The sequence below is a fragment of the Actinia tenebrosa genome, unplaced genomic scaffold (genome assembly GCF_029948245.1).
Source record: "Actinia tenebrosa isolate PJP-AT-01 unplaced genomic scaffold, QUT_ActTen_1.0 PGA_scaffold5__44_contigs__length_20552954, whole genome shotgun sequence".
NCBI lineage: Eukaryota > Metazoa > Cnidaria > Anthozoa > Actiniaria > Actiniidae > Actinia > Actinia tenebrosa.
In genome coordinates, this window is record NW_028292582.1 from 16,323,162 (window position 1) to 16,350,815 (window position 27,654).

At 36.5% G+C, this 27,654-nt stretch overlaps 4 protein-coding genes across 5 annotated transcripts; all 4 read left to right on the top strand.

Moving 5' to 3' along the window:
* Positions 1-637: 637 nt before the first annotated feature.
* Positions 638-4,383, top strand: LOC116292180 (protein FAM221B-like). Its single transcript, XM_031699446.2, has one exon. It carries the CDS (start codon positions 658-660, stop codon positions 1,726-1,728), a length of 1,071 nt encoding a protein of 356 aa, XP_031555306.1. The 5' UTR covers positions 638-657; the 3' UTR covers positions 1,729-4,383.
* A 1,247-nt stretch (positions 4,384-5,630) lies between these two features.
* LOC116292175 (RIIa domain-containing protein 1) lies at positions 5,631-27,629 on the top strand. Of its 2 annotated transcripts, XM_089038503.1 has the most exons (5): positions 5,631-5,845; positions 18,961-19,037; positions 24,383-24,429; positions 25,284-25,318; positions 27,176-27,629. In XM_089038503.1, exons 1-4 carry the CDS (start codon positions 5,735-5,737, stop codon positions 25,289-25,291), a joined length of 243 nt encoding a protein of 80 aa, XP_088894629.1. In that variant the 5' UTR covers positions 5,631-5,734; the 3' UTR covers positions 25,292-25,318; positions 27,176-27,629. The 2 variants fall into 2 exon arrangements, with proteins under 2 accessions (XP_088894629.1, XP_031555299.1); XM_031699439.2 differs by lacking the exon at positions 25,284-25,318 and having other exon boundaries at positions 5,633-5,845.
* Positions 7,935-11,290, top strand: LOC148906721 (uncharacterized). Its single transcript, XM_089038334.1, has 4 exons — positions 7,935-9,607; positions 9,989-10,121; positions 10,674-10,810; positions 11,161-11,290. The coding sequence occupies exons 1-4, from the start codon at positions 9,002-9,004 to the stop codon at positions 11,197-11,199; spliced, it is 915 nt and encodes a 304-aa protein (XP_088894460.1). The 5' UTR covers positions 7,935-9,001; the 3' UTR covers positions 11,200-11,290.
* LOC148906722 (uncharacterized) lies at positions 11,203-12,637 on the top strand (the record flags this gene model as incomplete). Its single annotated transcript, XM_089037665.1, has 2 exons — positions 11,203-11,338; positions 11,580-12,637. Coding segments are annotated over 2 exons (396 nt in total), but the record flags the coding sequence as incomplete, so codon positions are not given.
* Positions 27,630-27,654: the final 25 nt, after the last annotated feature.

The window sequence follows — 27,654 nt, forward strand, 5'->3', positions numbered from 1 at the left end:
ACATATCACAAACGCTTTTTCATTTCATTTAATCATATTTCACAACACCTAGAGTTTACATGACAGTTCTACATTTTTTACATTAAAGGTTTACAAGACAATAATTTTATACAATTACATATATATGACCAAAAAAAAAAAAAAATTTACAATACAGTATTCTTCGTTTGCACGTTACGTCATCACGGCCATGTTGGTACCATTTAACAACAGATTTCTCATTAGCATCAATTGTGAATGGTACCACAATGGTCGCCATGTTTTTGTCTTTTTTACTCTCTTGGAAATGCTTGCAACCCATCAATCAGAAAGATTATTAAAACTATCATTGTTGTCACTTTTGTTGATTATTGCCGTATTTACAAAGATTCAGTCAGCTATAGTAATAAATCGTAAGTATTTCGCGGGGGACGGGGGGGGGGGGTTTCAATTGACTAGTGCATTAGACATAGTCTTAATAGACTCATCATAGCTCTCTGCAGTTGGAGCATTATACGCAGTGCTCTTTTCTGTACTGTAATAGCATTTACAGTAAATGTATGGGACAAAATAATATGGAACATAATTTTTTCAGTTGCCTTCTAGTCGCTACCGTGAAGCTTCGCGCGCTGTGTCCAGCGTTGGTTGCCAAGCAGGTTGTCAAGCAAACTCAACAAAATGGCGGAGTCAAAAAGATTGTTTTCTTCGGATTTAGGGGAAGGCTTGAAAGATCTTAGTGTTAGTCCCCAAAACATTTCGAACTCAAGAAAAGGCCACTCAGGTGCCTCAGGAATTAATGTGAGGGGGAAGGTTTTGAAGAATGTTGATAAAAAAACAAAACCAAAACTCTCTTCAAGTAAACCAGTGAGTGTTCGCCCATGTAGCAACCAGAAAACGACTGAAGACAAACAAGCTGTAAAGTCGAAAGACCGGCAGTCGCGTATCGAAAGTAGCTTTACACCGAAAGGTTACACATCTCGTCCGATTGTACCAGCTACTAAAGCTGAACTCCTTCCAGTCGCCCATGCTATGCACGGAGAGGATTTTGCACCACGGGTGAAAGAACTGTTTGATCCTGAAAGTAAGGCAGCTTTAGAAGCCATTGAGACTGGAATTTATATCGGTTGGAGGTGCCCAGACTTCAAACACGATTGTATACGCGTTGGCAGATTTTCTAAATGTTTTTGTGGCCACTTACTCAGCGAGCACAGAAAATACGATGGACATAGTTTTCGTGTTCCTTGCGCTTTGGGTCAGTGTGAATGTAAGGCTTTTGCTTTTGTGCCATCCAGGGCAGAAGAAGTAGGCGAATTTTGGCTTCAGCGTCGCGTTAACTTTGACCCGAGCACTTGGCGAGCAAAGTGTAAATGTAAACACACCCACGAAGAACATGCACCTAATGGGATGAAGAGGTGTCGCGTCAAAGGATGTCGATGTTCAACGTTTTTCTCAAACTTTCTTTGTTGCGCGTGTGATAAACATTGGGAAGAACACGAAACTGTATTTGAAACAGCTGAAATGAGAAAGAGTCAAGGAATACCATATGGCGAATCTTACCTCCCATTTCACGAGTTACCAGAACTGCGAAATGTAGTACTGACTGGTAAGAAAGATGATAACAGTCTGTTTGAGGAACTTGCCTCGGGTCCATTTGCTATCCCAAAAGATGTACCCTCACCACTTGCCCTAAGACTGTCTGGCGAAAACCAGCGTAGTCATGAAAAACATGGCAGATCACAACGCTTTTAAATATCGAATTGATGATAAGCTAATCAATTTATCAAAATCATTTTATTTTTAGGGAGTGATTGCTTAGTGTCTTAGAGCGAGAGGCTCGAGTTCAAGGTTTGGGAATTGAACCTGGGCATTATTGGTGAGGTGCTAGTACCCTTGCCCTTACTTTACATCTGCTTCTGCCTTTCCTTTCAACATTAACAACACATTGTTGCCCACTAAGGGCCATTGCCAGGAAAACATTGAAACTTGTTCGTATTTACATGATACCCTCTTGCCCAATCAGAGTATGGAAAAAATGGACTTTGACAGTGGGTATATAACAATCACTTTTATCAATGCTGTAATTAGGGACTCTTCATAAAGGATTTCCATACGAATTTACTGACTTTAAAGAGAAAATTTAGGTAGATTTCTTTAGTTAGCTATCTTAGCAGTAAGAAAAGCTTCAATCAAGCTAGAAAAATGATTATTCACTTGTATTTAGAGAACTAACTAAACATTAACCAAGTAAATAGTTCATTTAGAGTCAGTACATTTGTGCAGAAATTTGAGAACAATGTCCGAACTTTTTGGTGACCGTAACACAATCTAAAACAATTTATACCCCAATTTATTGCTAAAGCCACACCCCTGCAAAATGAGGATGTGTGCAGGGCTGTAGCTAACTTTTTTATAGTAGGGAATTGTCACTAAATAGGCAAGTAATGGGCCAATCATTCCATGACGAGCTACACGGCTTAGTTACCGGCGTGAAGCAGCACTTTCAAAGTGCTGGTCTCAGATTTCATTTCTATTCATTGCATAGAGAATACTTGCGTAATGCATGTCATCGTACGGATTAACACAGCATGAGCACATAGCATGCCACTATCAATGGACGGCACATTACATCACTGAAACAATATTTACGTCGTCATAAGATATCATGTGACTCTACTGTGGCGCTTTATTTGAAAGGGTCACTGAGAAGGTTTCGATGAACCATTGGGCCAGATCAAAGGATTTCAGGTTTTTCTTACACATCACTGCCTATCTAACCCTTTTGCTGTTATTTTATGTATGTGATGTGCATTTATTGTCTTTGTATTAGATCTGTAGGCAGCATTTATGCTTAGGTACTTGTATACATATATAATTTGCATGCTTACTTAGGTCACTGTCCGTGTTATGTATTAGATCTCTAGGCAGCATTTATGCTTAGGTACTTGTATACCTGTATAATTTGCATGCTTACTTAGATCACTGTGTTTTGTGATAGATCTGTAGGCACATTTATACTTAGGTACTCATATACCTGTATAATTTGCATGCTTACTTAGGTCACTGTCCGTGTTATGTATTAGATCTCTAGGCAGCATTTATGCTTAGGTACTTGTATACCTGTATAATTTGCATGCTTACTTAGTTCACTGTCCGTGTTATGTATTAGATCTGTAGGCAGCATTTATGCTTAGGTACTTGTATACCTGTATAATTTGCATGCTTACTTAGATCACTGTGTTTTGTGATAGATCTGTAGGCACATTTATACTTAGGTACTCGTATACCTGTATAATTTGCATGCTTACTTAGATCACTGTCCGTGTTATGTATTAGATCTGTAGGCAGCATTTATGCTTAGGTACTTGTATACCTGTATAATTTGCATGCTTACTTAGATCACTGTGTTTTGTGATAGATCTGTAGGCACATTTATACTTAGGTACTCGTATACCTGTATAATTTGCATGCTTACTTAGATCACTGTCCGTGTTATGTATTAGATCTGTAGGCAGCATTTATGCTTAGGTACTTGTATACCTGTATAATTTGCATGCTTACTTAGATCACTGTGTTTTGTGATAGATCTGTAGGCACATTTATACTTAGGTATTCCATTTCGTATACCTGTATAATTTGCATGCTTACTTAGATCACTGTGTTTTGTGATAGATGTAACTCTGTTTTGTTCATAATACGTCTGTTCTTAGCTTGTGTTGCTGGTGTTGTTCTTTTGGGAGCAGGTTAAAGGTATATATTTTCATAAATGTTTGTTTCAATCAAATTGTTTCATTGGCATTTTTAATGCTACAGGTAATAAGTGATTATATGACAAGTATATTGTTTTGGGTGTCTTATTGGGACTTTCATAGCCGAGCGACCTATTTGTGCGAATGACTTGGTTTATAACTCTAAATAGATCGAGTGTAGGCATATTTATAGATGCTTGATGTTTTTGCCTGGCATTCGTCATCTTGACATCACGGAAATCGGATTAACTATTATCTGTAGCAACCAAGACTACATGCTGTTTACCGTAAAATGGTCTCTCCAGCTCGTCATGACAAGACACAATTTAACTAGGGGAAGAAAGAAATTTTATTTTTCTTAGATTTTCAACCGGGAAAATTCAGCTGACAGGTTTCCCCCTTCTCCTGGCTATTATCTACATCCCTGTGTAAAATACTTGAAATACAGTTTAATATTTTCAAGTATAACTATTTTATTAATTTAGATATTGCAACATGTAACATAAATATGGTGTTCAGTAACAGCGTGTACATAGGAAATATTTAGGCATTGATGACCCAATGTTCTAAGTCAGAACCACCAAATAATTTTCTTTTTACCATCCTTTGTTATTATATATTTAATATTATCAACAGTTTAATTAAAAGGTCAAGTAGTGGATGGTTTACTTAATTAAAAGGCTGGGATATAAAAGGGCCACACTGCTTAATTCAAGGGGGTTTGGTGGCATACACCCTCAGAAAATTTTGAAATCTTGAAGTTCAGAAATGCAATTTCCATCTTTTTGTGCATCAAATCATTAGATAATGATTATCCAGAGCTTTCAATAAAAGGCAGCTACTGGCGGTTCATCGCTGGATACTTCACTTTAAACTGCAGGCTATTTTGACAAAAAATAAATTCATTGCCAAATAAACTTCTTTATCAAACTCATTATTAATTCATGAGGAAAACACAATAGAAATCACGACTGTGAAGAGTGTTGTAAATCTGATTTAAAATTATGTTCATTTGCATAAACTTTAAGTTGGATTTTCTTGTCCAGATTCACTTTAATTTTGAAAATTTTAGTGAAACACAAAGGAACTAACCTAGACATTTGATAAGTAATATACAATATTCGTGTCCATATTGTATCCAATATACAAACTCTCGGCTACGCCTTGACTTTGTATATCTGATATACCCCCTTCCCCCTCAGCTACCCTTTCCTTTATGACTAGTCCCTTACAAGGTATGATTTATAAAAGACAAAATTTTTTGAGATGGATATCTTACTATGAGGTGAAAATCTTTGGCTTTGACATACTAAAGATTGAAACAGTTGCTGTCAATTTTTTTCAATTTCAGGGGGAATTGTTAATGTAATATACCAGGTTGCTGTATAAAATTTTACGTTGCCATACCTTTGAGGGAGAAATTATAGAAAATAAAAATAAAAATTGAATATATGAATTAAGTGATTCTGAATGTCCTTGCCTGGTTAAAGTATTTGACTATTTAGGGGCGAGGTCAAAACGGTCTAAAATAGGGACCCGATTTTATGAATTAAGGTGGTGGGTACCAGTACATACCCCCTCCCCCCTCAGAGATCTCTTCAAATGCTCAATACTGGGGGTCTGTAGTGGCAATTTCTATGCACAAATAGGTTTTTTAGCATACATGTAGACAGACAATCCATTCATTTCTGTTTTCTTTGATTTGGCTTTTAGTTTTGGAGATATTCGGGGACAAAATCTAAGATTTCACTTCCAGAGGTGGTATGTACCGGGTAACACCATCCCTCCACCCTAAATCGGGTCCCGTGAGATGACAATTGTTTTGCCTTCATCCCTTACAAACCTTTCACGATAACCTAAGTTTGGGCTTCCTGTTGTGGTTTCTCCGGGCGACTCTGGGTTCCAGCCTTGGTAACCAAGTAACTGCCCTCAAAGCTTCAAAATAGATGGTGTCTAACTTGATGCCTAGCGTGGAAATTGTAAGTTTGAGAAAACAAAGTTTGAACTAAATGGAAAAAGATACACAACACGATCGAAACATGTTAGGGATTGAAGGAAGTGAAGGCCATCATTTGGGAGCCTTAACAGATGAGCAACAAACAAATCTCAACAAGTTTAAGGTAGGTCAAAAAAAAGATGTAGTTTTTAATGTAGCCTCTTAGCATAAAGTTAAGCTCATAAACAGAAAAACAGACCTTACTTTCCATCCAGTCCTGAAAGATAAGGTCTTATAACGGACTCCTTTCAATGCAATAAATTAAAGGTGTCAAACAGGGCCTTATTTCTATGCGACCTGTTTACCTTATCAAGTCAAGCAAACATCACCGAACCAATAGACGGCTTGCACTAACAGTTCAAGTGACCCTACCTCCCTTAAGACGAGCAGTTGTGCGAAAACGAACTTTAGAAATGAAAAGAGCAGCTCAGCATTAGTAAGAGGGCGAAGTTTCAGCTCATAATTTTGACTGTAAAATAAATGGCATTAAATATAAAATCGAATATTTAACATTTTCATTTGTTAAAACTCTGCCACCCTACTACCGTCGTTATCACCTTAACACCGACACTAAAACATGTTCTCATTGGTTGCCGAAACATTAGAAGTCAGTCAACTGGAATGTTCATGTTTCAACACGGGCCTTCCCACCAACAAAGTATTGAGGTCGCCAGTTTTACGTCATTCTATAGAAGAATGCATTGCTAAAGAAGACTTTCCAAGGGACATCCATTTGGATTTGTTACAATATGCATTTCATTTACCTCTAACAGAAGTCTGAAGTATTGGCGAGAAAGGGATTTTGATTCCTTAGATTCTTTTAGTTCAAGTCCTGGAAGGTCATCGCGTCGACTGTTAATGAATTCTGTGGCGAAAATTAGAACACCTAAAGGGAAAGAGACTCCCACTTTCAGTGAAGCTCATCCCTTGTTTAACACCATGATTTTTTTGAATTGTCAAATGTTAATTTTTTCAAAGTTCTGATGTTGGATCTTTTGAAGCATGCTCAACGGTTCCTTAATTGCTGTTGATATCGTTTAACAATTCTTGAAACTGTTGAGGGACCTATTCTTAACCTTCATCCAATATGTCTAATTGATGCATTCCCTCCAAACTCAACTATTTGGTTCCTTAAATCTTGTGAGAGACTTTCCCCTTTTTCATAGCACAACCAAATTGGTTGACAGAGATAATTGTTTACAGCGCGAATTCGGAGTACCGTTGATCGAAGTGCTCCAAAACATGCACGTTCCAGTTGACTGACTTCTAATGTTTCGGCAACCAATGAGAACATGTTTTAGTGTCGGGTGTTGATGCTTAGGCAAGAATGATGGTAATATAAAGATGCTCTTTTCATTCCAGATGTTCATTTTCAGGCAGCTACTTGTTTTAAGGGAGGTAGGGTCCTGGACCTGTTAGTGCAAGTTGTCTATTATTTGGCTCAACTCCCTTTTCTATGCATACAACTTAATTTCAATTGGAAAAAATTCCTCTATGAGAATAGGACCCTTGACAACGTTTGAGTGCATTTAGTAACTTCTCATTCACAAAACAAGAACTATTAAAAAAAACAGTGTTGAAAGCCTACCCTCTTCAAGCTTAAGTGAAAGTTTGTTTAAGTTGGTACAGTATAGTCGTATAGGTATAGCCGTATGGAAAGCCATGACTGTCTTCGTTGGTTATTTTTTCAGTTAGATGGTGCATATGTACTGATGTATGGTACTTGTGTGGGTGTCCAGGGTAGTTCTTTTATTGTGTGTGGTGAATTTCATATGATATCCGGTAATTTTTACGTCATATGCGATACCTGATACTTTGTATTGAGTGCCAGTATCCATTTCTACCGTGCAATTTCAACGTTTTAGGGTTTTTATTTAGTTGTATTTGGTGCCTTTAACATTTAATTTAGGTGGTCAAGCCTTCATGTAAGGAGACTAACCCCATAAGCTTCGGTGCCTACCGTAGTATACGCGGTTTCCAATTCACCACATTCAGCGCCTACTTAGTTGTGTTCGGTACCTATCTCATCGTGATTGACTCTTCTTTGCTTATGTTTTCTACCTATCTCGCTGTATTCGGTTCTTTTTCCCTCATATTCTGCTAATTTCGCATCATAAATAGCGCCTATCTTGTTATATTCGGTATTCGTCTCCATATATTTGGTGCTACTATCTTGATTGTTGGTGCCAGCTCCATTATATTCGGTTGAAAGTTGGCATTATATTATGTGAGCCAGTATTTTTGGTCAGCTGTATTCCCTTAAAAATTCGTTACCAGGCTCAGTTGATTCTTACTGCACGATAAAGTCTGGGGATAGAATTCCGAGAGCCATCAGTATTTTCGGTCATCGGACTGTCACAAAAAGATCATGCTTCGTTAAAAGTCCCGCCAAAAACGCATAATCTGTATTTATTCCTTCTCTTTACATGTATTAGTAGTCGATTTACTACTTTGTGAACTAGTTAATATGGAAGGAATTCTTTCAAAATTGAATCTGGGAACGCTAATAGAGAGATTTTAGTCGGAAAGAGTGGACCCTGAGACAATTATTTCGGCGTCGGACAGCGAGCTTATTCGCCTTGGAGTTACCACCATCGGAGACCGCATTCGGCTACGTGATCTTTGTAAAGAACATCAGGCATCAGGATCTCCCAGTACAAGTGGTTTGTCATCAAGAACTGCCCGAGAAGAACGATTAGCCCTGTTTAACCCTCGTAATATTAATATTAGGCACAGATTAGGGAGATCGACTGATGGAGATGGCAGAGATAACAAGAGGAAGAAGACAAGTACCTCAAAGAGTTGGACCGTCCAGTTTGTGTGCTTGGCTGACAGATTTGCCACTAAAACCCCTACTTCCGTAGAGAAACAAATCCTATACAAAGCAGGTTTGGATTTGAAGAAGATTAAGCTGGATGTTGAAGACGATGAAAGTGAAGTGATCAATAAAATCACATCAGACGTGAAAGATCAGACCACTGGAGAGCCTTTGGGTTTCTCCGCCTTGTGTTCCTGTGGAGGTTTTGAAATGAAACAATGCCTACCCAATTGTAGGGATATAACTCTGATAAACTGCAAATAATAATAATAATAACTTTATTTAAGTCTCTATCTTCTAGCCGGGCACAAGTACCCTACTAATCGGGGAGACTAATGCAAATGGTCAGCAAAAGCTTTGAGAGCAAATCTAGGGGGAGGACAGGGGAAGATCTATCTCGTTCCAATCCAGAAGTCTCTCTCTACCAAGCCACTTGTGGAAGAAAGTCCCGAGTCTACTTTAATGGAAAAATACTCGAGATGCAATAAAGAGTTTCAAGTTAGAGTACTTAGGAAGCACCTGTGGGAGTGTACAGAAGATATTGGATCTGATGATGATCAAGTTCTTGAGCAACCTACATTTGAGAGAAGTTCTTACAGTACTTCCACAACCAACAATGTTGTTGACTTAACTGCTGTCAGTGAGACCACCCCAGCTCTTCAAGCTCCAACAACACTAACAGTTCCTTCATCTACCTCTTCCACTGTGGTTCATCAACCAAATACACAGACTTCTCCAGCTGATAGATTTACTTCCTCAACTGCTGTCTCTGCAGTCTCCTCAAGTCCCTCTGGTACCCTTTTAAATGAGACGGTGGATGAGGTAGCACTTAAAGTGCATAAGTACTGCATTGATAATGATGTGCACAATCCAGCAGAAATCCTTAGGTGCCTGCAAAAATTCATGGTTACTGGTAGAGAACTAGAAGTGCAAAGTGCGCAAGAGGTACAGGAGGGTGAAACTAATTTCATCATGGTAGATGGCCAAAACATTCTGGAAACTGCTCTAGATGAAATAAGCACCCTGACGGACTACAGAAAGACTCTTGAAGTGCAATTTTACAATGAGGTAACATTTAATTTTAGCAGTTTCATTTTTATCCATTGATGCAAACAAACTATCTTAAGGCTAAACAAATGTGTCTTATATCCCATTCACACCAAGGCTTAAACATGTTTTAAAGTGTTTTAACTAAACAGGTTTGAAAAACTATCTACGAACACTTCACAATATTTGGTGAAATAATGCATGTAAGCTATCCTTTGTCTTGCTCTGATAATATTTTAGAAAGTTTCATTATATTGTAGGTTTCTAGTTTCAATTTTTTTTCTAATAAAAAAACATAGTTTAACTAAACACGTTTAGGTGTGAATGGGGTTTTAGTCTGTTGAGAAAATGGTCAAGTTATGATCATAATATGATTATTTGTGTTTTTCTAATACAATGTAGGAGGCACAAGATTATGGTGGGCCACGAAAAGAGTTTTTCCGTCTTGTCCTTAACGAGATCAAAGACACATACTTTGAAAATGGTTTGAGGGAACTCATGAGGGACAAGTATGTCACTATTGGGATAATACTGGGTAAGTTGCTAAACAATGATAAATTATAGTAACCAAAAAATTATAATTATTGTGGTATGACTTGCTTAGGTTTTTAATCTATTATACAACAGTACATCTTTAACATGCAATAAATCCCTGTATATTTCTTTCCTTCCTTCTTTCTTTCTGTCTTTCTTTCTTTCTCTTTCTTTATTTCTTCATTTTTTTTACTTTCACTGATACTAAGCTAGAGAATGTATTATCTATTGCTTAGTATCAGTGAAAAGTAAAAAAATGAAGAAAGAAAGAAAGAGGGAGAGAAGAAATAAAGAAAATTTCAGCATTAAAAAAACTTTGTCCATCTTCCCTTAAAGCATTGTTTATTTGTTAATAATTATTATTCATAACTGTGGTAGGAATAAAGGTAAATATTACCACTTAGGTAGTTCTTTGCTGTCATTATTGTTTCACTTTGCCTTACTTTCACAAATCATAAAATTTTATAGGTTTTTATTATTTTTCGAATTAATTAAATGCAAATGACTTTAAAAAATTCCAAGTTATATATTGCTGATTTTATTTCAATTTCAGGGCTAAGTATTATCCAGAATGTTAACCTTCCTAGATTCATCAGCCTGGAAATGTTGGAGAATATCTTTTTAAATAATGCACCAGGCCCCTGCTTGGAGGAGCTGCAAAGTGGACTCAAGAAAGTGGGAGTTTACCAGGTAGGTTTACATGGTTATTGAGTAATTTCTGTGGAATGTGTTAATAAAGTTGACAATAGAGTGTGAAGCAGCCAATCGGAATGCATGCAATTACTGCTTGTAAAGATTTATGTGAAAGTCTATCTATGAAGTAAAATCAATGTTATTTCTGCTTGTCATTTTAGTGTTTGTTTCATGCCTAATAGTCTTTATCCAACAACTAAACTAGAACCTTTACATCCATGTATTATTGCATTGATCCATTTATTATTGCATTGATCTTATTATATGGATTTAATGACTGTGCTCTATCAACTATTTTAGCTTTTAATCAAATATTAAAAAAATAACATCATGTTTTGGTTCTTTAGGTAGCTAACAAGTTGCCTGTTTTTCTTCACCTTCTTTAATCTGGACCTCCAAGTCCCCTAACAGTTAGAGGTATAACAAGCTTACTGCAGCCACTCTTCAGTGAAGTAGGATCGAATAAGAGAAATTATGAAAATGCTGTGTACAGTCAATTCATAAAATATCTGAGGGAAACTGCAAGTAAGTAAAGAAAGAGAGAGAGAAATAAAGAATGAACAGTACTGTGGATTTCACAGAGTGGCTCTTCTTCCACTGGATTCCAATTGGAATTTAGAATTTGATTTTTATGGAGGGAGGAAAACTGGAGAACTCAGAAAACCCTCAAAGCACTGGAGAATGTACAGTAATAATCTTAATATGAGAACAATTTCATTTTTCCTTTCCTGCGCTAAATATTAATTTTTATCTTTTTTCTTCACAGGTGGACGTAGAAATGGTGTCACCCTTGCACACATCCTTCAGTTTACAACAGGTGCTGATCAAGAGCCAGTTTTGGGTTTTGTGATCCACCCCAGTGTAACATTTGTTGAGGCTACAAGTTCTTTTATACCTTCTGCAAATACACGTATAGCTTGTTTGAAGCTCCCACACCCATCACATGATGTTCCCTTACCACCTACAGAGCAGTTGTTCTATCTATATGATCTTGCCTTTTCAAATGCATACTTTGGTAATGTGTAAATGAATCATCTTTATATTTGCACTTTTGCACTGATCTCTTATTTATGCTGAAAATGTTCATTTTTGGACAATTTGGTTGGATTTCAAAGTAACAGTGACTAGGGATATAAAGTCTCATGAAGGCAGTGACATCATGGCAGTTTCAGATACAGTATATATGTTTGAGATGCTTTTGAATTTCATTGACTGACATTAAATTTATGTCCATTGCAAAATGCTACACCATGAGAGATATTAATTTTGTCACTGGACATAAATTTATATCACAATGAAAAAGTGCAAATATAACTTTAACTTGTTAATTTGTTACAGTTCAATTGACAGTTTGTTAGCATTTTAGATTTTCATCTTTATGGAGTAGTTTTGACATGTTTCTTAATTATTTCAAGTGCTATCTTGAAATCTTCAATCCCATAGTTAAATGAGCTATAATATTGAGACTCAAGTTCTCTTTGACATTCTTCATCAATTCCAAAGTGCAATGGGAGTAAAAGTGGTTGATCCTCATCTTGATTTGACTCATTTACCCTCACAATTCCCTCAACACCATAGCTAACGATATCATGGATGGTCAAATTGTTATCAACGTTATTATCCTTCATTTGGCCAGCTAACCACATCCGCATAGGGCTTGACCTTGTTGTTCTCATGCGATGTCGAGACCATGCATTCCTCCACATTTCTAGTTTGTCACTGATTTTAGGCATGTAAATGTAGTGCAGGGCTAAAAGATGTACTTCACTAAGAGGATTAAGGATGTTGTTGTCCTCCATGAAATAAAACAAATTGTAATAATAACTCAATACACCCTCAAAAACATCTCTCCATAGTCTTTCAATGCGTTGATTGTGAGTGCTTTTCCCTATTATAATGCTGCCACGGTCTGAACCCTTTGCTTCAATCATAAAATCAGCAATACCAATATTCTCTTGACCCATATCAGTGCACACTCTGCTTGGGATTCATATTCATGTACTGCCTTGAGGAAGCATTCAAGAACAGTCACTGCTTTATTGTTGTCTGTACATTTAAGCATAACAGGTATCCTGCTGAATCCATCAATGGCACCAACAATTATAAAATTCCATCTTATTAGTTTATGGTTGGTGTCAACATGCCAAAGGCTATTTGGAGTAGAAACATTGTAGACTCTTCTTTGAAGTCTTCCTTTTTTTCGTGACTCAACACCCACCCTGTCCACTCTATTGATACTTTCCCTCAGCCGAGATCTTTGTACTTTGACACCTCTTTCAGAAAGAAACTGTCTTAGCATTCCCTCGCCACAGTGCGGAAATTCTCGAGTGATTCTATCCATGTGATCATCAAGCTCTTCATCTGTGATATCAGAAAAACTTAATTTGCTAAGTCCATATTTTCTCATCCTATGATAAATTGTACTTTCTGACAAGGTCATGATTTTGGCAATTTCACCAATAGAAAAGTTTTCTTCCAAATAACATTCCAGTACAGACTTGGGAATTTCGTAAATTGGCGGACCACATTCTTTTACTTGATGAGGTTTTTTTGATCCAAATACATTGCATTCCATTCTCAGGGCCATTATTTCATCTCTGTTTTGCAAACCTAGATTCCTTAAATCATGCAAGGAAAGCTTGTAAACAATATCTGGAGTAATTTTCTCGCACTCAAAACGTTCCGCTAGATGTTCGAGGTTAAGTTTCTTCAATACAGATAACATAGCATTCGCCATTTTGGACTTTTAACAAAGCATGATCTTTTTGTGACAGTCCGATGACCGAAAATACTGATGGCTCTCGGAATTCTCTCCCCAGACTTTATCGTGCAGTAAGAATCAACTGAGCCTGGTAACAAATTTTTAAGGGAATACAGCTGACCAAAAATACTTGCTCACATAATATAATGCCAACTTTCAACCGAATATAATGGAGCTGACACCAACAATCAAGATAGTAGCACCAAATATATGGAGACGAATACCGAATATGACAAGATAGGCGCTATTTATGATGCGAAATTAGCAGAATATGAGGGAAAAAGAACCGAATACAGCGAGATAGGTAGAAAACATAAGCAAAGAAGAGTCAATCACGATGAGATAGGTACCGAACACAACTAAGTAGGCGCTGAATGTGGTGAATTGGAAACCGCGTATACTACGGTAGGCACCGAAGCTTATGGGGTTAGTCACCTTACATGAAGGCTTGACCACCTAAATTAAATGTTAAAGGCACCAAATACAACTAAATAAAAACCCTAAAACGTTGAAATTGCACGGTAGAAATGGATACTGGCACTCAATACAAAGTATCAGGTATCGCATATGACGTAAAAATTACCGGATATCATATGAAATTCACCACACACAATAAAAGAACTACCCTGGACACCCACACAAGTACCATACACCAGTACATATGCACCATCTAACTGAAAAAATAACCAACGAAGACAGTCATGGCTTTCCATGTAGCCGTATAGGTATAGCTGTATAGGTATAGCCATATAGCTATAGCCATATAGGTATAGCCGTATAGGTATAGCCGTATAGGTATAGCTGTATAGGTATAGCCGTATAGGTATAGCCATATAGGTATAGCCATATAGGTATAGCCATATAGGTATAGCCGTATAGGTATAGCCGTATAGGTAGAGCCATATAGTATACTGACCATTCGGCTATAACATTGCATTTAAAGATATTCGACACTGAAAAGAGGGATCCTTCTTTCTGGAAATTTAATAATTCACTTGTAGGAAATGAAAAGTATTGTGAGGAAATAAGGAAACGGGTAAACGACTTTAAAATATCATTAGACAATGAAGAAATACATAACCCTCAACTGGGATGGGAGTTAATCAAATATGAAATTCGAAAATTCTCAATGGCATTTTCAAAGGATTTGGCTAGAAGCCGCAGAAAGGCATACCATAATCTGGAATCAAAAATTAAATTTATAGAGGATAAACCGGGATGGGAAAAAAATGAAGCATTGTTTGTTCGACATGATAAACTACTAAAAGAGTTAGAGGTGGAAAGCGATTATATTACTGATGGTATCATCATTAGGTCCAAAGCCAAATGGTGTGAACAAGGTGAAAAAAATATGAAATATTTTTTAAAAGAAGATGAAACTGAAATTACAGATCCGAAGGAAATACTCCGAAGAATAAAGACATTTTTCCACTCGATCTATAAATCTGAATCAGATAAAACAATAAACGAGTGTCAGGATTTTTTATCGCAACTTCAAACTCCATCTGTTTCTGAAGTGGATAAGGAAGAATGTGGAAAATTGATGACGAATGAAGAATGTTTTGAGGCCCTGAAACAAACGGGCCGGTCTAAGACACCGGGTAATGATGGCTTAACTAAGGAACTATATACGTATATGTGGGAAGATTTGAAGGAAGATTTGGTAAAGTCTTTAAATTATAACTTTGAAGTGGGCTCCTTGTCAACATCACAAAAGCAAATTTTAATTACACTATTAGAAAAACCTGGCAAAGATATTAGAAACCTGGACGCTTGGCGCCCTATTAGTCTTATAAATGTAGACATTAAAATATGTAGTAGAGTTCTAAGTAATAGAATGGCTAAAGTCTTACCCTATTTAGTAAGCTATGACCAATCTGCTTTTGTTAAAGGAAGGAATATTGAGGAACCCGTTAGGATAATCCAAGATATTATGGACTATCTAAAACAAAAAGATGAATACGCCTTGCTTTTCGCAGCGGATTTTGAAAAGGCATTCGATTCAATTGAACATAATTTTATCTTTGCAGTATTACATAAATTTGGTTTTGATGAAGATTTTATTAAATGGATAAAAATTCTTTTGCATGACAATCAAAGCTGCATCATTAATAACGGCGTGGCAACTGAATTTTTTGATATCCACCGAGGAACGAAACAAGGAGATCCCATTTCCCCTTACATCTTCATACTGACTATAGAAATCATGGCAATTATGATTCGGAGCTGTAATGAAATAAAAGTAGTGAATATTGAAGGAGAGGAAAAAAAGTTGGTTTTATTTGCAGATGACACCACCTTTTTCTTAGGAGACATAACTTCGTTCAACAACGTGCTGGAGTTACTAGAACAATATCATAACTTCTCATCTTTAAAAATAAACGTAAGCAAATCAGAAGTCGGATGGTTAGGAAGAGTAAATCGGGACCAACCAAAAGAATGGAATGAAGATTTCCAATGGAAAAACTTTCATCAAGAAGGGATAAAAATACTGGGTATATACTTCTCTTATAATGATAAGTGCAGATGTGAACAAAATTTTAAATGGATATTCACTAATTTTCAGACAATTTTATCGTTATGGAAGACAAGAAACCTAACACTTTATGGTAAAATCCAAGTTTTGAGGTCACTCGCGCTGCCTAAATTGCTCTACGTTTGTTCCGTGCTTCATGGTATATACAAGAGTGTACTAATAACGTGGTCAGAGATATCAGAAAGTAATAGTGATGAACCAAATGATATATATAATCAACACATTTGGAATAATAGATATATACAAATAGGAGGAAACTCCGTTTTTTATGATTACTTCGTCGACTTGGATATTAAAAACATCTCAGACCTATATGATGACAATGGTGAAATAACTTGGGAATATGCAAAACGTAAAGGAATCCGGGATAAAGATTTCATGAGGTGGGCTGGAATAAAGCAAGCAATCCCGGCGTTATGGAAAAAACAAATAGAAGGAAAAAAGAATGTTTTCAAACAGAATCCTGATAGCTTAAAATTAGGGAATCAAAATAGGGAATTGGGTAAAATAAATACAAAGCAGCTGTACCAGTGGTTCATAGAGAAAAAATTCAAACATCCTGACCTCTCAAGGTAATTTAGTAAAAAGAATAAATCAGAATGATCTTTGGGATTGGAATAGTATTTATAATAGGATATATAAGACATCCATAGATACCTATTCTCGATTTTTTCAATATAAGCTTTTAAATAATATACTGTTTCTTAATCCCGATTTACATCGTTTTCGAATTCTCGATTATTCCTCTTGTTCTTTTTGCCATATGCATCCTGAAACAGTCGACCACTTGTTTGTTGAGTGTGTGGAGTCTAAGAATCTATATTTTGAAATTCGTGATCATTTTAAAGAGTTCGGAATTAATTTGCCAGAATCCAATTTGTATAATATATTACTAGGTGTTGATGATATCGTACTTAACTATGTTCTGTTCTGTTTTAAAATATTTCTTTATAAATCTAGAGATAACACAGGCCGTTTCAAGTAAAATCATTTTATCTATAATAAATTGTGTAGAGTAAATTAAACAAAATAGAACCATAGCTATGTGAAGGAGGTCGGTGTATGTAAAAAAATAGAACCATAGTTATTTATAGCTATGTGGAGGAGGTCGGTGTATGTAAAAAAATAGAACCATAGTTACTTATAGTTATGTGGAGGAGGTCGGTGTATGTAAAAAAAAAAAAATAAAAAATAAAAAAAAAAATAGAACCATAGTTATTTATAGTTATGTGGTTAAGTAGGAGATGAAGAAAAATTGTAACGTTTTATTCATTTAAAAAAAAAAAAAAAAAAAGGTAGAGCCATATAGGTAGAGCCATATAGGTAGAGCCATATAGGTAGAGCCAGTATAGGTAGAGCCGTATAGGTAGAGCCGTATAGGTAGAGCCCTATAGGTAGAGCCATATAGGTAGAGCCATATAGGTAGAGCCATATAGGTAGAGCCGTATAGGTAGAGCCGTATAGGTAGAGCCGTATAGGTAGAGCCGTATAGGTAGAGCCGTATAGGTAGAGCCGTATAGGTAGAGCCGTATAGGTAGAGCCGTATAGGTAGAGCCGTATAGGTAGAGCCGTATAGGTAGAGCCGTATAGGTAGAGCCGTATAGGTAGAGCCGTATAGGTAGAGCCGTATAGGTAGAGCCATATAGGTAGAGCCGTATAGGTAGAGCCGTATAGGTTATAGCCGTATAGGTATAGCCGTATAGGTATAGCCGTATAGGTATAGCCGTATAGGTATTGCCGTATAGGTATAGCTGTATAGGTATAGCCGTATAGGTTTAGCTGTATAGGTATAGCCATATAGGTATAGCCATTTATCAGTTAGATGACATAAAAGCGCGCGCCCATGGCGATATAGACGCACAAGAGAAAATATAAAGAACAATTAACAAGCGAAAGAGTGGCACGATGCGAAGCCGAGTGACACTCTAGCTTGTTAAGAATTCTTTACATTTTCTCAAGTGCGTCCATATCGCCATGGGCGAGTGCTTTTTGTTGTCTAACTGATTTATAATATGACCAAAAATCTACCGTGCGACCCATGGGCAAATAGTTCATAGGCATTTCAGCCAATCAGAGCGCGCGTTATATCACACATCTCGCACGTGCGTGCGCTATTGACGCCATCGGGTTTGAAAATTTAGATAAAAAAGGCGAGCGTCCGTTGAGATCAGCGTGCGCAAGCGTGCAGCCCATGGGGAAATAGTTCATTGGTTTTTGGCCAATCAGAGCGGGCGTAATAATCTAGTTATATTATAAATAGGTATAGCCTTATAGGTATAGCCGTATAGGTATAGCCATATAGGTATAGCCGTATAGGTATAGCCGTATAGGTGTAGCCATATAGGTATAGCCGTATAGGTATAGCCGTATAGGTATAGCTGTATAGGTACGACCATATAGGTATAGCTGTATAGATATAGCCATATAGGTATAGCTGTATAGGTATAGCCGTATACACCTGTAGGTATAGCCATACAGAAATTGCAGTATTTAAGGTCTGCTTCATACTTTTCCTTCTGGTTTGAATTCGATGTATTATGTACCTTCTTCCAGATATCTTCAAATGTTTCGACTCCTTCACTGACTTTTTTAAGGCATCGCTCAATCTCACCTTGAAGCTTCCTTTTATCTGGCATTACCTCGACTTATCTCTTAATACCCCCATAGCTTCAAAGGTACAGCCGTATACAGTAGGTATAGCTGTATGGGTATATAGACATATAGGTATAGCTGTATAGGTAAAGGGATAGGGGTAGGGATAGGTCAGTATATATATGCAAATGGCAATGTAAATCATATTACATAATCACAAAAATAGAAATTGCTGATCATTTTAATTTCTTATTTCAGATAAGGACAAGAATTGAAAATGAGAAGTATCTTAGAGATCATCCAGAAGTTTCTTGCCTTATCACTGGCTTTCTAGGGTAAGTACAGAAGGTTATTTCATTTCTGTGTAAAAATATGAAGTACAGTGTAATTTCAGTTTTAGGCACAAATTATTGCAGGGCAGTCTCATAATTAATAATAATAATAATAATAATAATAATAATGATAATAATAATAATAATAATACCTTTATTTTATATAGAGTCAATTCTACAAGATTCAACAATGCTTTACAGACTTTAAGCTTAAATTACACAACAGTAATACATTAATAAATAAAAATAAATAGATTATATATTCATAGAAAAAACTTGTGGTGATAATTAGCCAAGATGGTTATTGTACGCTTGCCGGAAGAGCCAAGATTTCTCATAGTGAATTGTCAAATTTCTTTAGCATAAATTAGTTATACTTTCATCTATTTTTCTCTGAAATATAAAAAAGCTATTCTAAAAAAAGCGTTATATAAATACCAATTATTTCCCAAATTTTTCAGTTTCTGTACATTTATACAAGTATATTTAAAGTATATCAGAAATTTTGGGATATCATCGCTGATATTTTTGGGGGGTTGCTAGGGCTTTCTGAAAAAAATATCAAAGATGGTATCCCATAATTTCTAATATACTTTTGATATACTTTTGCATATATACAAAAGGATCAGCATTTCTGCATATCACTGTATATATTAACATATATATATTTGTTATATGGACCTTTCCTAAGCTAAAAATAATATTCAAGAACATTTACACAGGCCAATTAGTGACAAAGAAAATTATTGTGTTACATTGATAAATCTCAGCTGTCTCTTGTTGTTGTGAAGTTGAACTGAATGTGGGCTTATTATATCCTTCCTTCCTCTAATTGTTTGCCTCTACTGTAGTTCATTGACTTGGGAAAATTATTCTAGATGTGAGCCGTTGTACTTTCAACCTGGACTTGCAAAGTCAAAAAATGGAATCCTTTCTTATAAAGAGGAAGTATTTAATAAATTATAGTTCATACATTTGAATAAGTTTTTTTAGGGGGGCATGAAGATGTTAGGGGGCCCTACATTTTCAAAAAAAGATAGATAGAAAGATAAATCATTTATTAAGAAATTTGCCTCACAATCGTATGTAAGTCGACTGAATTGCGTAAGTAGCATAGACATAACAAATAAAAAGGCCGATTACATATTAAATTTGTGGGGGCAATAGATTATAAAAGAGTTCTTAAAACAATCTGTTTTGAAACTTGTAGTTTTAAACACCTTTATTGATAGGTTGGCTCTAGATGGAAATAGATGTGCTAGTTAGTTCATGATCAGAATTAATTATTACATGTAGTTACAACATAGTGTAAACAGTTTACTATAGATCTAGACAACAAGTCATGTCTTTCTCTCTGTATAGGAATCTTTGCCTCTTTGAAGGCATCTTTATAAGAGAGGTCTGGGAAATTTACATTCATTGCTCTCTTTTGGATTCTTTCAATATTATTTGACAGGTAATAATTATTAAGGTAGGCTGCTATGAAATACTTGACAAGAGTAGTCTACTGAGAACTGATATAATACAGCTATAAAAAACGTAATCTAATCTTTCATTGGTACGTTAGCTCTTTTTAAGTGTCCCAGAATCCATCAGCATGAAATCAGTTGTAGTCCTGGTTGGCCGTCGTCAGAATCTCGTACAGGAAATATCACATTTGCCTTCAGATTTTCAAGTGCCTAAATGGCCTTGCGTCCCACTTAACTATTGAATGATTTTCACTACTGGGGTGATCTCCATACTTATAATACCTTCTCCTCCTGCCTTTTGTAATAACTGCAAAACATCAAAATTGTTTTTGCTATAATTGTGCTAAATTGTGAAACAACTTATTACAATCTAACCTTAGAAGGGAAACATCCCTGTTAAAATTTAAGAACAGACTCGAACTCAAGCCCTCAATAGGATATATTTGTCTCTGAATTTTCTTTCAAACTGTTTTTCTAAATCATTTTTTGTGTGATATTTGCAAGTTTATTGTTATTTAGTTACATGTACAGGCCTCCATTTAAACCAGCCTCTACTGAATTGGACTTCCTTGTCGAAATATTACTGATTAATTAAAGTTCAACACTCAGTGTGGAGTGGCTGTCTTCATTATATGTCAATTTCATCGAGAAAGCATTTGATAGTGTTGTTAGGGCAGTGGAGTGGCTGTCTTCATTATATGTCAATTTATTCGAGAAAGCATTTGATAGTATTGTTAGGGCAGTGGAGTGGCTGTCTTCATTTTATGTCAATTTCATCGAGAAAGCATTTGATAGTATTGTTAGGGCAGTGGAGTGGCTGTCTTCATTTTATGTCAATTTCATCGAGAAAGCATTTGATAGTATTGTTAGGGCAGTGGAGTGGCTGTCTTCATTATATGTCAATTTCATCGAGAAAGCATTTGATAGTATTGTTAGGGCAGTGGAGTGGCTGTCTTCATTATATGTCAATTTCATCGAGAAAGCATTTGATAGTATTGTTAGGGCAGTGGAGTGGCTGTCTTTATTATATGTCAATTTCATCGAGAAAGCATTTGATAGTATTGTTGGGGCAGTGGAGTGGCTGTCTTCATTATATGTCAATTTCATCGAGAAAGCATTTGATAGTATTGTTAGGGCAGTGGAGTGGCTGTCTTCATTTTATGTCAATTTCATCGAGAAAGCATTTGATAGTATTGTTAGGGCAGTGGAGTGGCTGTCTTCATTATATGTCAATTTCATCGAGAAAGCATTTGATAGTATTGTTAGGGCAGTTTTATGGAGTTCCAGAAAAAGTCGTCCGAGCGATAAAGGCATTCTATGATAGATTTACAGCTAGAGTCATTCATTGGAACTACCTTACAAGAGAGTTCTCTATGGATAAGCACCTCTGTTAATTATGATGGAGACGGGCGTCTAAGGGTGTCTATTGTCTATTGTCACCATTACTTTTCCTCTTTTGCCGATGGTGTAGCAGACTGTCGTTAAAAAGCAGGGCGTGGACTGCGGATTGCGGATAAATTTTTGCGGATAGATTTTTGCGGATAGTGTCAAAATTCCAATAATTATAATATTAAAGAAGTAATGATGAGTTCTCCGGTTTTCCTCCCTCCGCAAAAATCAACTCCTAAATTCCAATTCGATCATGGAACGAGGACCACAGGTTTGTTAGCCACTGTCTATTAAGTTTTACTTTCATAAAAAAAAGAACAGTTAAAAAAATCCGCAAGGACGATATTTGAATAACTAAGGCTATAGGTAAAAGACGTAATGCCTAACAGAGCAAAACTATTGTAATTAAAAATCAACCACACCCTAAATCCATTGTTTGATGTAGGTTCTTAAATTCTTCGGAAAACCCAGATTCTTAAAGCCGGGGGCGGAATTGATATCAACAGGGGAGAACGGGGCTGAATTATAAACCCGGGATAGGTTTTTAAATAAAGATTCAAACGCTAGGGCAAGGGTTTGCATTGAAATGCCTCGGCCTTGAATTTCAATGCAAATCCGAGCACGAGCATTTTAACTGGTCTAAAAATACAACCACGCCCTATTTCTATTGTTTGATGTAGGGTTTGAATTTTGATGGAAAACCTGTCCCGGGTTTTGAATTCAGCCCCGCTCTCCCTCTCAGTAGTTGTGTCTTTCATGGCGTTATGTCTTTCGAAGTCTCTTGGCAGATGGTAAAGTGCAGGGCTGTAAGTTTTTCTAATATGACTAGAAATTGAAAAGATTTGTTTAAACCAGGATTGGAGGTTCCGGATAACAGACTCAGGGTGAATTTCTGGTCATCTAACAACAATGTCACTAACAACAGGTGTCATATTGATCAAAAATTAAATCGTTCCTTCTACGTGTAGTTTGATATTTCATGGAAAAGAATGATAAGGCATTTGACAGTTTTTTCCATTCCACCTTACTCGACAACTTCAGATGCTTGGCACCTCAGAGTCGGCACTCCTCTGGTCCAAGAGTCACCTGTCAGACAGACAGCAGTGTACTCGTATTGGAACATCACTGTCGGATCCCTTCACAATAACGCATGGGGTACCTCAGGAATCCATATTAGGCCCAATGTTATTTACACTCTACATGAATGACCTCCCTACGGTAATCAAGTTCAGTAACATCGAGTCTTATGTGGACGACACCAAGATCTACCTATTGTGTGCGTCTAAGGATCTCCACTCATGTTTACAACAAATCACAGAGGATATTGAAAGTATTGCTAGATGGTGCTGCGCAAATCACCTGCTTATAAACCCTGATAAAACTAAATTAGTGCTCTTTACACGTCAACTTACATCTAAGCTTCCCGGCATTACCGTACCCTTTCTTGGACGTTCTTTCATTATCGTAATCTTTGCTATCTGGTTTGTGTCAAATAAGTAGGGTTCGCCATCTGTTTTCCAAAGAGGTTTTGCATATAATGATAAATTCTTTGTTCAGAACATTCATAAACTACAACTTGTGCAGAACTTTGCCGCCCGAATATTAACTGACACTACAAAATACGACCACATCTTCCCGGCCTTGAAAGCTCTTGGCTGGCTAACTATAGAGGAGCAACTTCGGTTGCGGGAAGTCATAATGATGTACAAATGTGTGAATAATTTAGTGTCAGTTTATATTAGCTGTAAGATAGGGAAGCGGTCCGATGCTCACGCTTACAATCTCCGTAATAGCTAGGACAGCGACTGATTAGCGCGGCTTCTTTTACAGAGCAACTAAAGGATGGAACAATAATAGCATTGACACTAGATCTGCCCCATCGTTAAGATCGTTTTTAAAAGGCTTGCGAGGGCAGAAATAGGCCAGTCTTTCTTTTCTTCTTACACTCAGGAACGCGACAATGTTGCAACATCAAATTATAAGAAAAAACTGTAAATTTGTAAATTTGGCCCTGGATGCATTTTGGATTTAGGTGTATTCAATTCATTTTTATTTGCATGCGGCACTGACTAATAAAGAATTGTAAATACGAAGTAAATAAGTGTAATTAGATAGATAATTAAACAGTTTGGGTTAATGGGAAAAAAGAGTGTAATAGTTAATTGTGGACGACTTCAAAAGCAGCATGTACTGATACAATACTTTCAGTATTGATTCTACATAAAGTGAAAAGTTGAATGGTGAAATATTTTTCGTCATTTGAATGTTTAAAGCTTATGAAGGTTAATAATACTTCCATTATGTTAATGACTGTCACGTCAACCCAGGATTCATTAAATTTATAAATTTTGAGTTGTTCACAAAAACCGTATTTAAGAAGAATCATCATTATACTCATGACAAACGTTTTAAACATTCGTGGAGTAGACTTTTGTTATACAAATATTAGTACATTCTTTTTAACGCTTTTTTTGTGTTTTTGCATTTTAGAAGTATTCTTCAGCAAAGACCTGGAAGCGTGAGGGAGTTTGCAGCTAGTAAGTGTCATTTATTGAATAAGTTAAGCGGTCAAAAACAAGACTGTTGGCAAAAAGATGGCGGAACTGGAGCCTAAATTTGAGTTCTAGATGCAGCGAGTACATTTACTTAATCTTGTAGTGTTGTTTCGGCGGTACTATATTCAGTTTGCTAACTCATAATATTCGTGATTTGTGTCAATTGGATCGTCAAACATCCAATTAAATACGGCACTGATATCACGTGATGTTAGAATCAAAACTTCTTTCAAACTGCACCCATGGCAATTTTCAAGCGTAAGAAGGTAGCGGCGGCTAGATGAAAGAACGTACAGGCGCTCTTCAATATGAACACAAATCGGAGAAAGAAAATGCTTCTCTACAGACAATCAACCATTTTAGTGCTCAAAGAAAGGGAAACCTCGCCCCACACTACACGATATTGACACAGACAAAAGTTTCTTAACCATTCTGATAAAGCACACTCATAAGGAAGCTTTTCATAATTTATCTAGTTAGGGGAAATGGAGGTTTTGAGGGGGGGGGGGGGGGGGGGGGGAGTGATCACATATTTTATCCCGCAACATTTAGCGAAGGGGAGGGGGGGGGGGCTGGCAAAAATACATTTTTGAATAATATACTGGAGGCTTAAAAGGGGAGCTAGCAAAAGCCTTTCACTTTATCATTCACTTCTGGTCATTGTTGAGATTTTTACATGTGATTCTGTTTGTTTTTTTTGAGCTTTATTAGTTTACGCTTCCATAGAAGTGAGTGTTTCCTTAGGTGTTTGTTGAGTCCGCCTTTCAAGAGACGTTCTTCCTGATTGTAATTTTCGTATGATTTCATTTTTTTTTCCCGTTGCTTGGTGGTTGAAGTTGGTTAGGTACTGCAAACGTTTTAGATGATCAAGGTATGCATTAACAAGCTCGGATGGTACTTTTTTGAGAACTCTTTAAGGTGACTGCCTACTTTTGGAAATTGATTTAAGCTTTTTCTAAAACTTCGATTTTCCGAATTGAAATTTAATGCTGATTCCAAATCTGGAAAGAAAAATAGGGTGTCCCGAGCTCGTTTTCGAGATAATCAGCATTTAATGGAAGCCTACGCACGAGCTTTTGGAGTAAAAGTTGCGCCACCGGAAGTGATTAGAAAAAAAAATTAAGATTCATAAGATAATAGTTATTTGCAGACTATATGATTGCACGTACGTGCAAGTCAATCCTTCTACAATAATACATGGATATTTTCGACAAAAAGACAGAGAGATACATTGATTTGTCATATTTTGTAGTTTCGGTGCTCTTAAAAAATCTCATGAAGTCGAACAAAAATCCCTACAAAATCTAATTTTTCACGTGTTCCTGATTTAAACTTTTCCTAAAATGTTGATATAACCTAGATTTTTAGGAGTTTTTTCGAATGAGCTATCAAAAAATATAGAGTCCCGTGCAAAATTTGAGGGTTTTGCCCTGTTGAAGCTGAAAACGCGTATGGTTCTTCAATAAAATCTTGTAGATTTTTCAGCGGTTTTTGAGCGCGCGCTCATCGTGGGCTCAAATCGAACGTTCAAAAGTAGGCAGCCACCTTAACATGTATGCATGTGAACTCTTCAGTATGTTCTTCTGATTCCTGCTTTTTCTGAGTAAACCAGGTCTCTATTTGAACACTCGCCATAAAATCATCAGGTGGGTCTTGGGACACCATATGATGATTCTGTCGGAGATTGAAAATCTATTTTGTATTTTTAAAGTTGGATTTCGTTGAATAGACTTACAGGTGGTAGGGGGGAGCAGGCATAATGTTTTGTGTCAATTGGTGGTCTGTGATTTTTGGAGGAGGGTGTCAAATGAAAACATCAGGTTTGAGTTTGAGGGGGGGGGGGGGGGGGGGGACAAATAAAATTCTTTTCAAAACTTAAAACTCCCATAGCCCCCACTAGATAAATTATGAACGCTCCCTGAAACAAAAGTTGATGCACGAGAAGCAAAATACAGTAAAAACCCGCGAGTAAGAACCTACATTTTTTAGAGTTAGCCTTAACAGGTTCTTGTTTAAATGGTAGTTAACACAATTTTAGGCTATCTAGGTTCTTTAATGGGTTCTTATTTCTGTGTAAAAACAAATAATCCAGCTACAAGATAAAATGGTAATCAGCCTATTTTTCAATCAACCCCACCTCTCATAATGCGATACAATTAATATCAACCTTCCTTCACGTTACGTTTTTATTACATTAATTGATTTATCTGCACAGCAAGGCAAGCTCCTATTTTTCCAAACAGGATTCTTACCCAGCTCTGAATCACTAAATGATGATTTTTTGAAAATAAGAACCTGTTTTTCATTTTCTAGGCTAAATAGGTTCTTGTTTAAAGGGGGTATAAGTGACAAATTTGAGGCTAATAGGTTCTAAATTTTCAGGTTCTTACTCGCGGGATTTTACTGTAGCCGAAACACCATTGCTTTAAGAGCAATTTAGCTTTATAAAACGATGCAAGGCTTACAACGTGAAAGAAAGATGGCTTTCTTTAAGAATGAATAGTGAAGCTATATGTTACATCATTCAAGGCGACGTAAGGATTTTTTTGCTTTGATTACTGGATCAAAGGAACACTTGGAAGTCGTGTTATGCATGCTTTACAACATCCAATTGTTGTTCATCGCTCCTTGTTTAGTTTGAAATGATTTGCGCTTGTTTGGAAAATGAAGTTCTGCAAATTAGGTTAAATCTGAACTCAAATAAATAAACGTTTACTTCATTTTTCAGGTTATTTCTCAAATCCCGAACTAAAAGAAAATGTAGCCTTACAAGTACTTGAAGTAAAGAAGAAACTGATGAGATTAACTTAAAAACCGACTGAGTGGCTGGCTTTAACCCTAAAGTACAATAGCAATACCACTCTTTTCACTGCTATACGCTGATCAAGACAACAGTCGCAACAGGGAAATAGGGTATTACGCTGCCGCCAATCAGAGAATATAAAGGTACCTACCAATTTATATTGATTGATTGATGGAAGCGTTATGCTCATTTCCCAGTCGCGATTGTCTCGATCAGCGCGTAGCAATGAAAAGAGTGGTGATGCACATTTATTTTGTGCTAAATCTTGTTCTCTTTGAAATCAAAAATGAAGGCAGCCTTTCAGTTTCAGAATTACGTTTTATGTAACAAAGTTTCTATGAAAAAAGCTAAATGCGACTAAAAGTTAAAAAATATAAAATAGTGTTTCCGTTTTTGATAAACTC

Excerpts from the sequence above, each read along its gene's own strand:
- LOC148906721 (XM_089038334.1), top strand. The coding sequence starts at position 9,002 with ATGGAAAAATACTCGAGATGCAATAAAGAGTTTCAAGTTAGAGTACTT. Across the intron at positions 10,122-10,673 it reads CACTATTGGGATAATACTGG|GGCTAAGTATTATCCAGAAT; the intron begins GTAAGTTGCTAA and ends TTTCAATTTCAG. Across the intron at positions 10,811-11,160 it reads AGAAAGTGGGAGTTTACCAG|GTAGCTAACAAGTTGCCTGT; the intron begins GTAGGTTTACAT and ends TTGGTTCTTTAG.
- LOC116292175 (XM_031699439.2), top strand. The coding sequence starts at position 5,735 with ATGGAAAAAGATACACAACACGATCGAAACATGTTAGGGATTGAAGGA. Across the intron at positions 5,846-18,960 it reads CAAATCTCAACAAGTTTAAG|ATAAGGACAAGAATTGAAAA; the intron begins GTAGGTCAAAAA and ends TTCTTATTTCAG. Across the intron at positions 19,038-24,382 it reads CTTATCACTGGCTTTCTAGG|AAGTATTCTTCAGCAAAGAC; the intron begins GTAAGTACAGAA and ends TTTGCATTTTAG.
- LOC116292180 (XM_031699446.2), top strand. The coding sequence starts at position 658 with ATGGCGGAGTCAAAAAGATTGTTTTCTTCGGATTTAGGGGAAGGCTTG.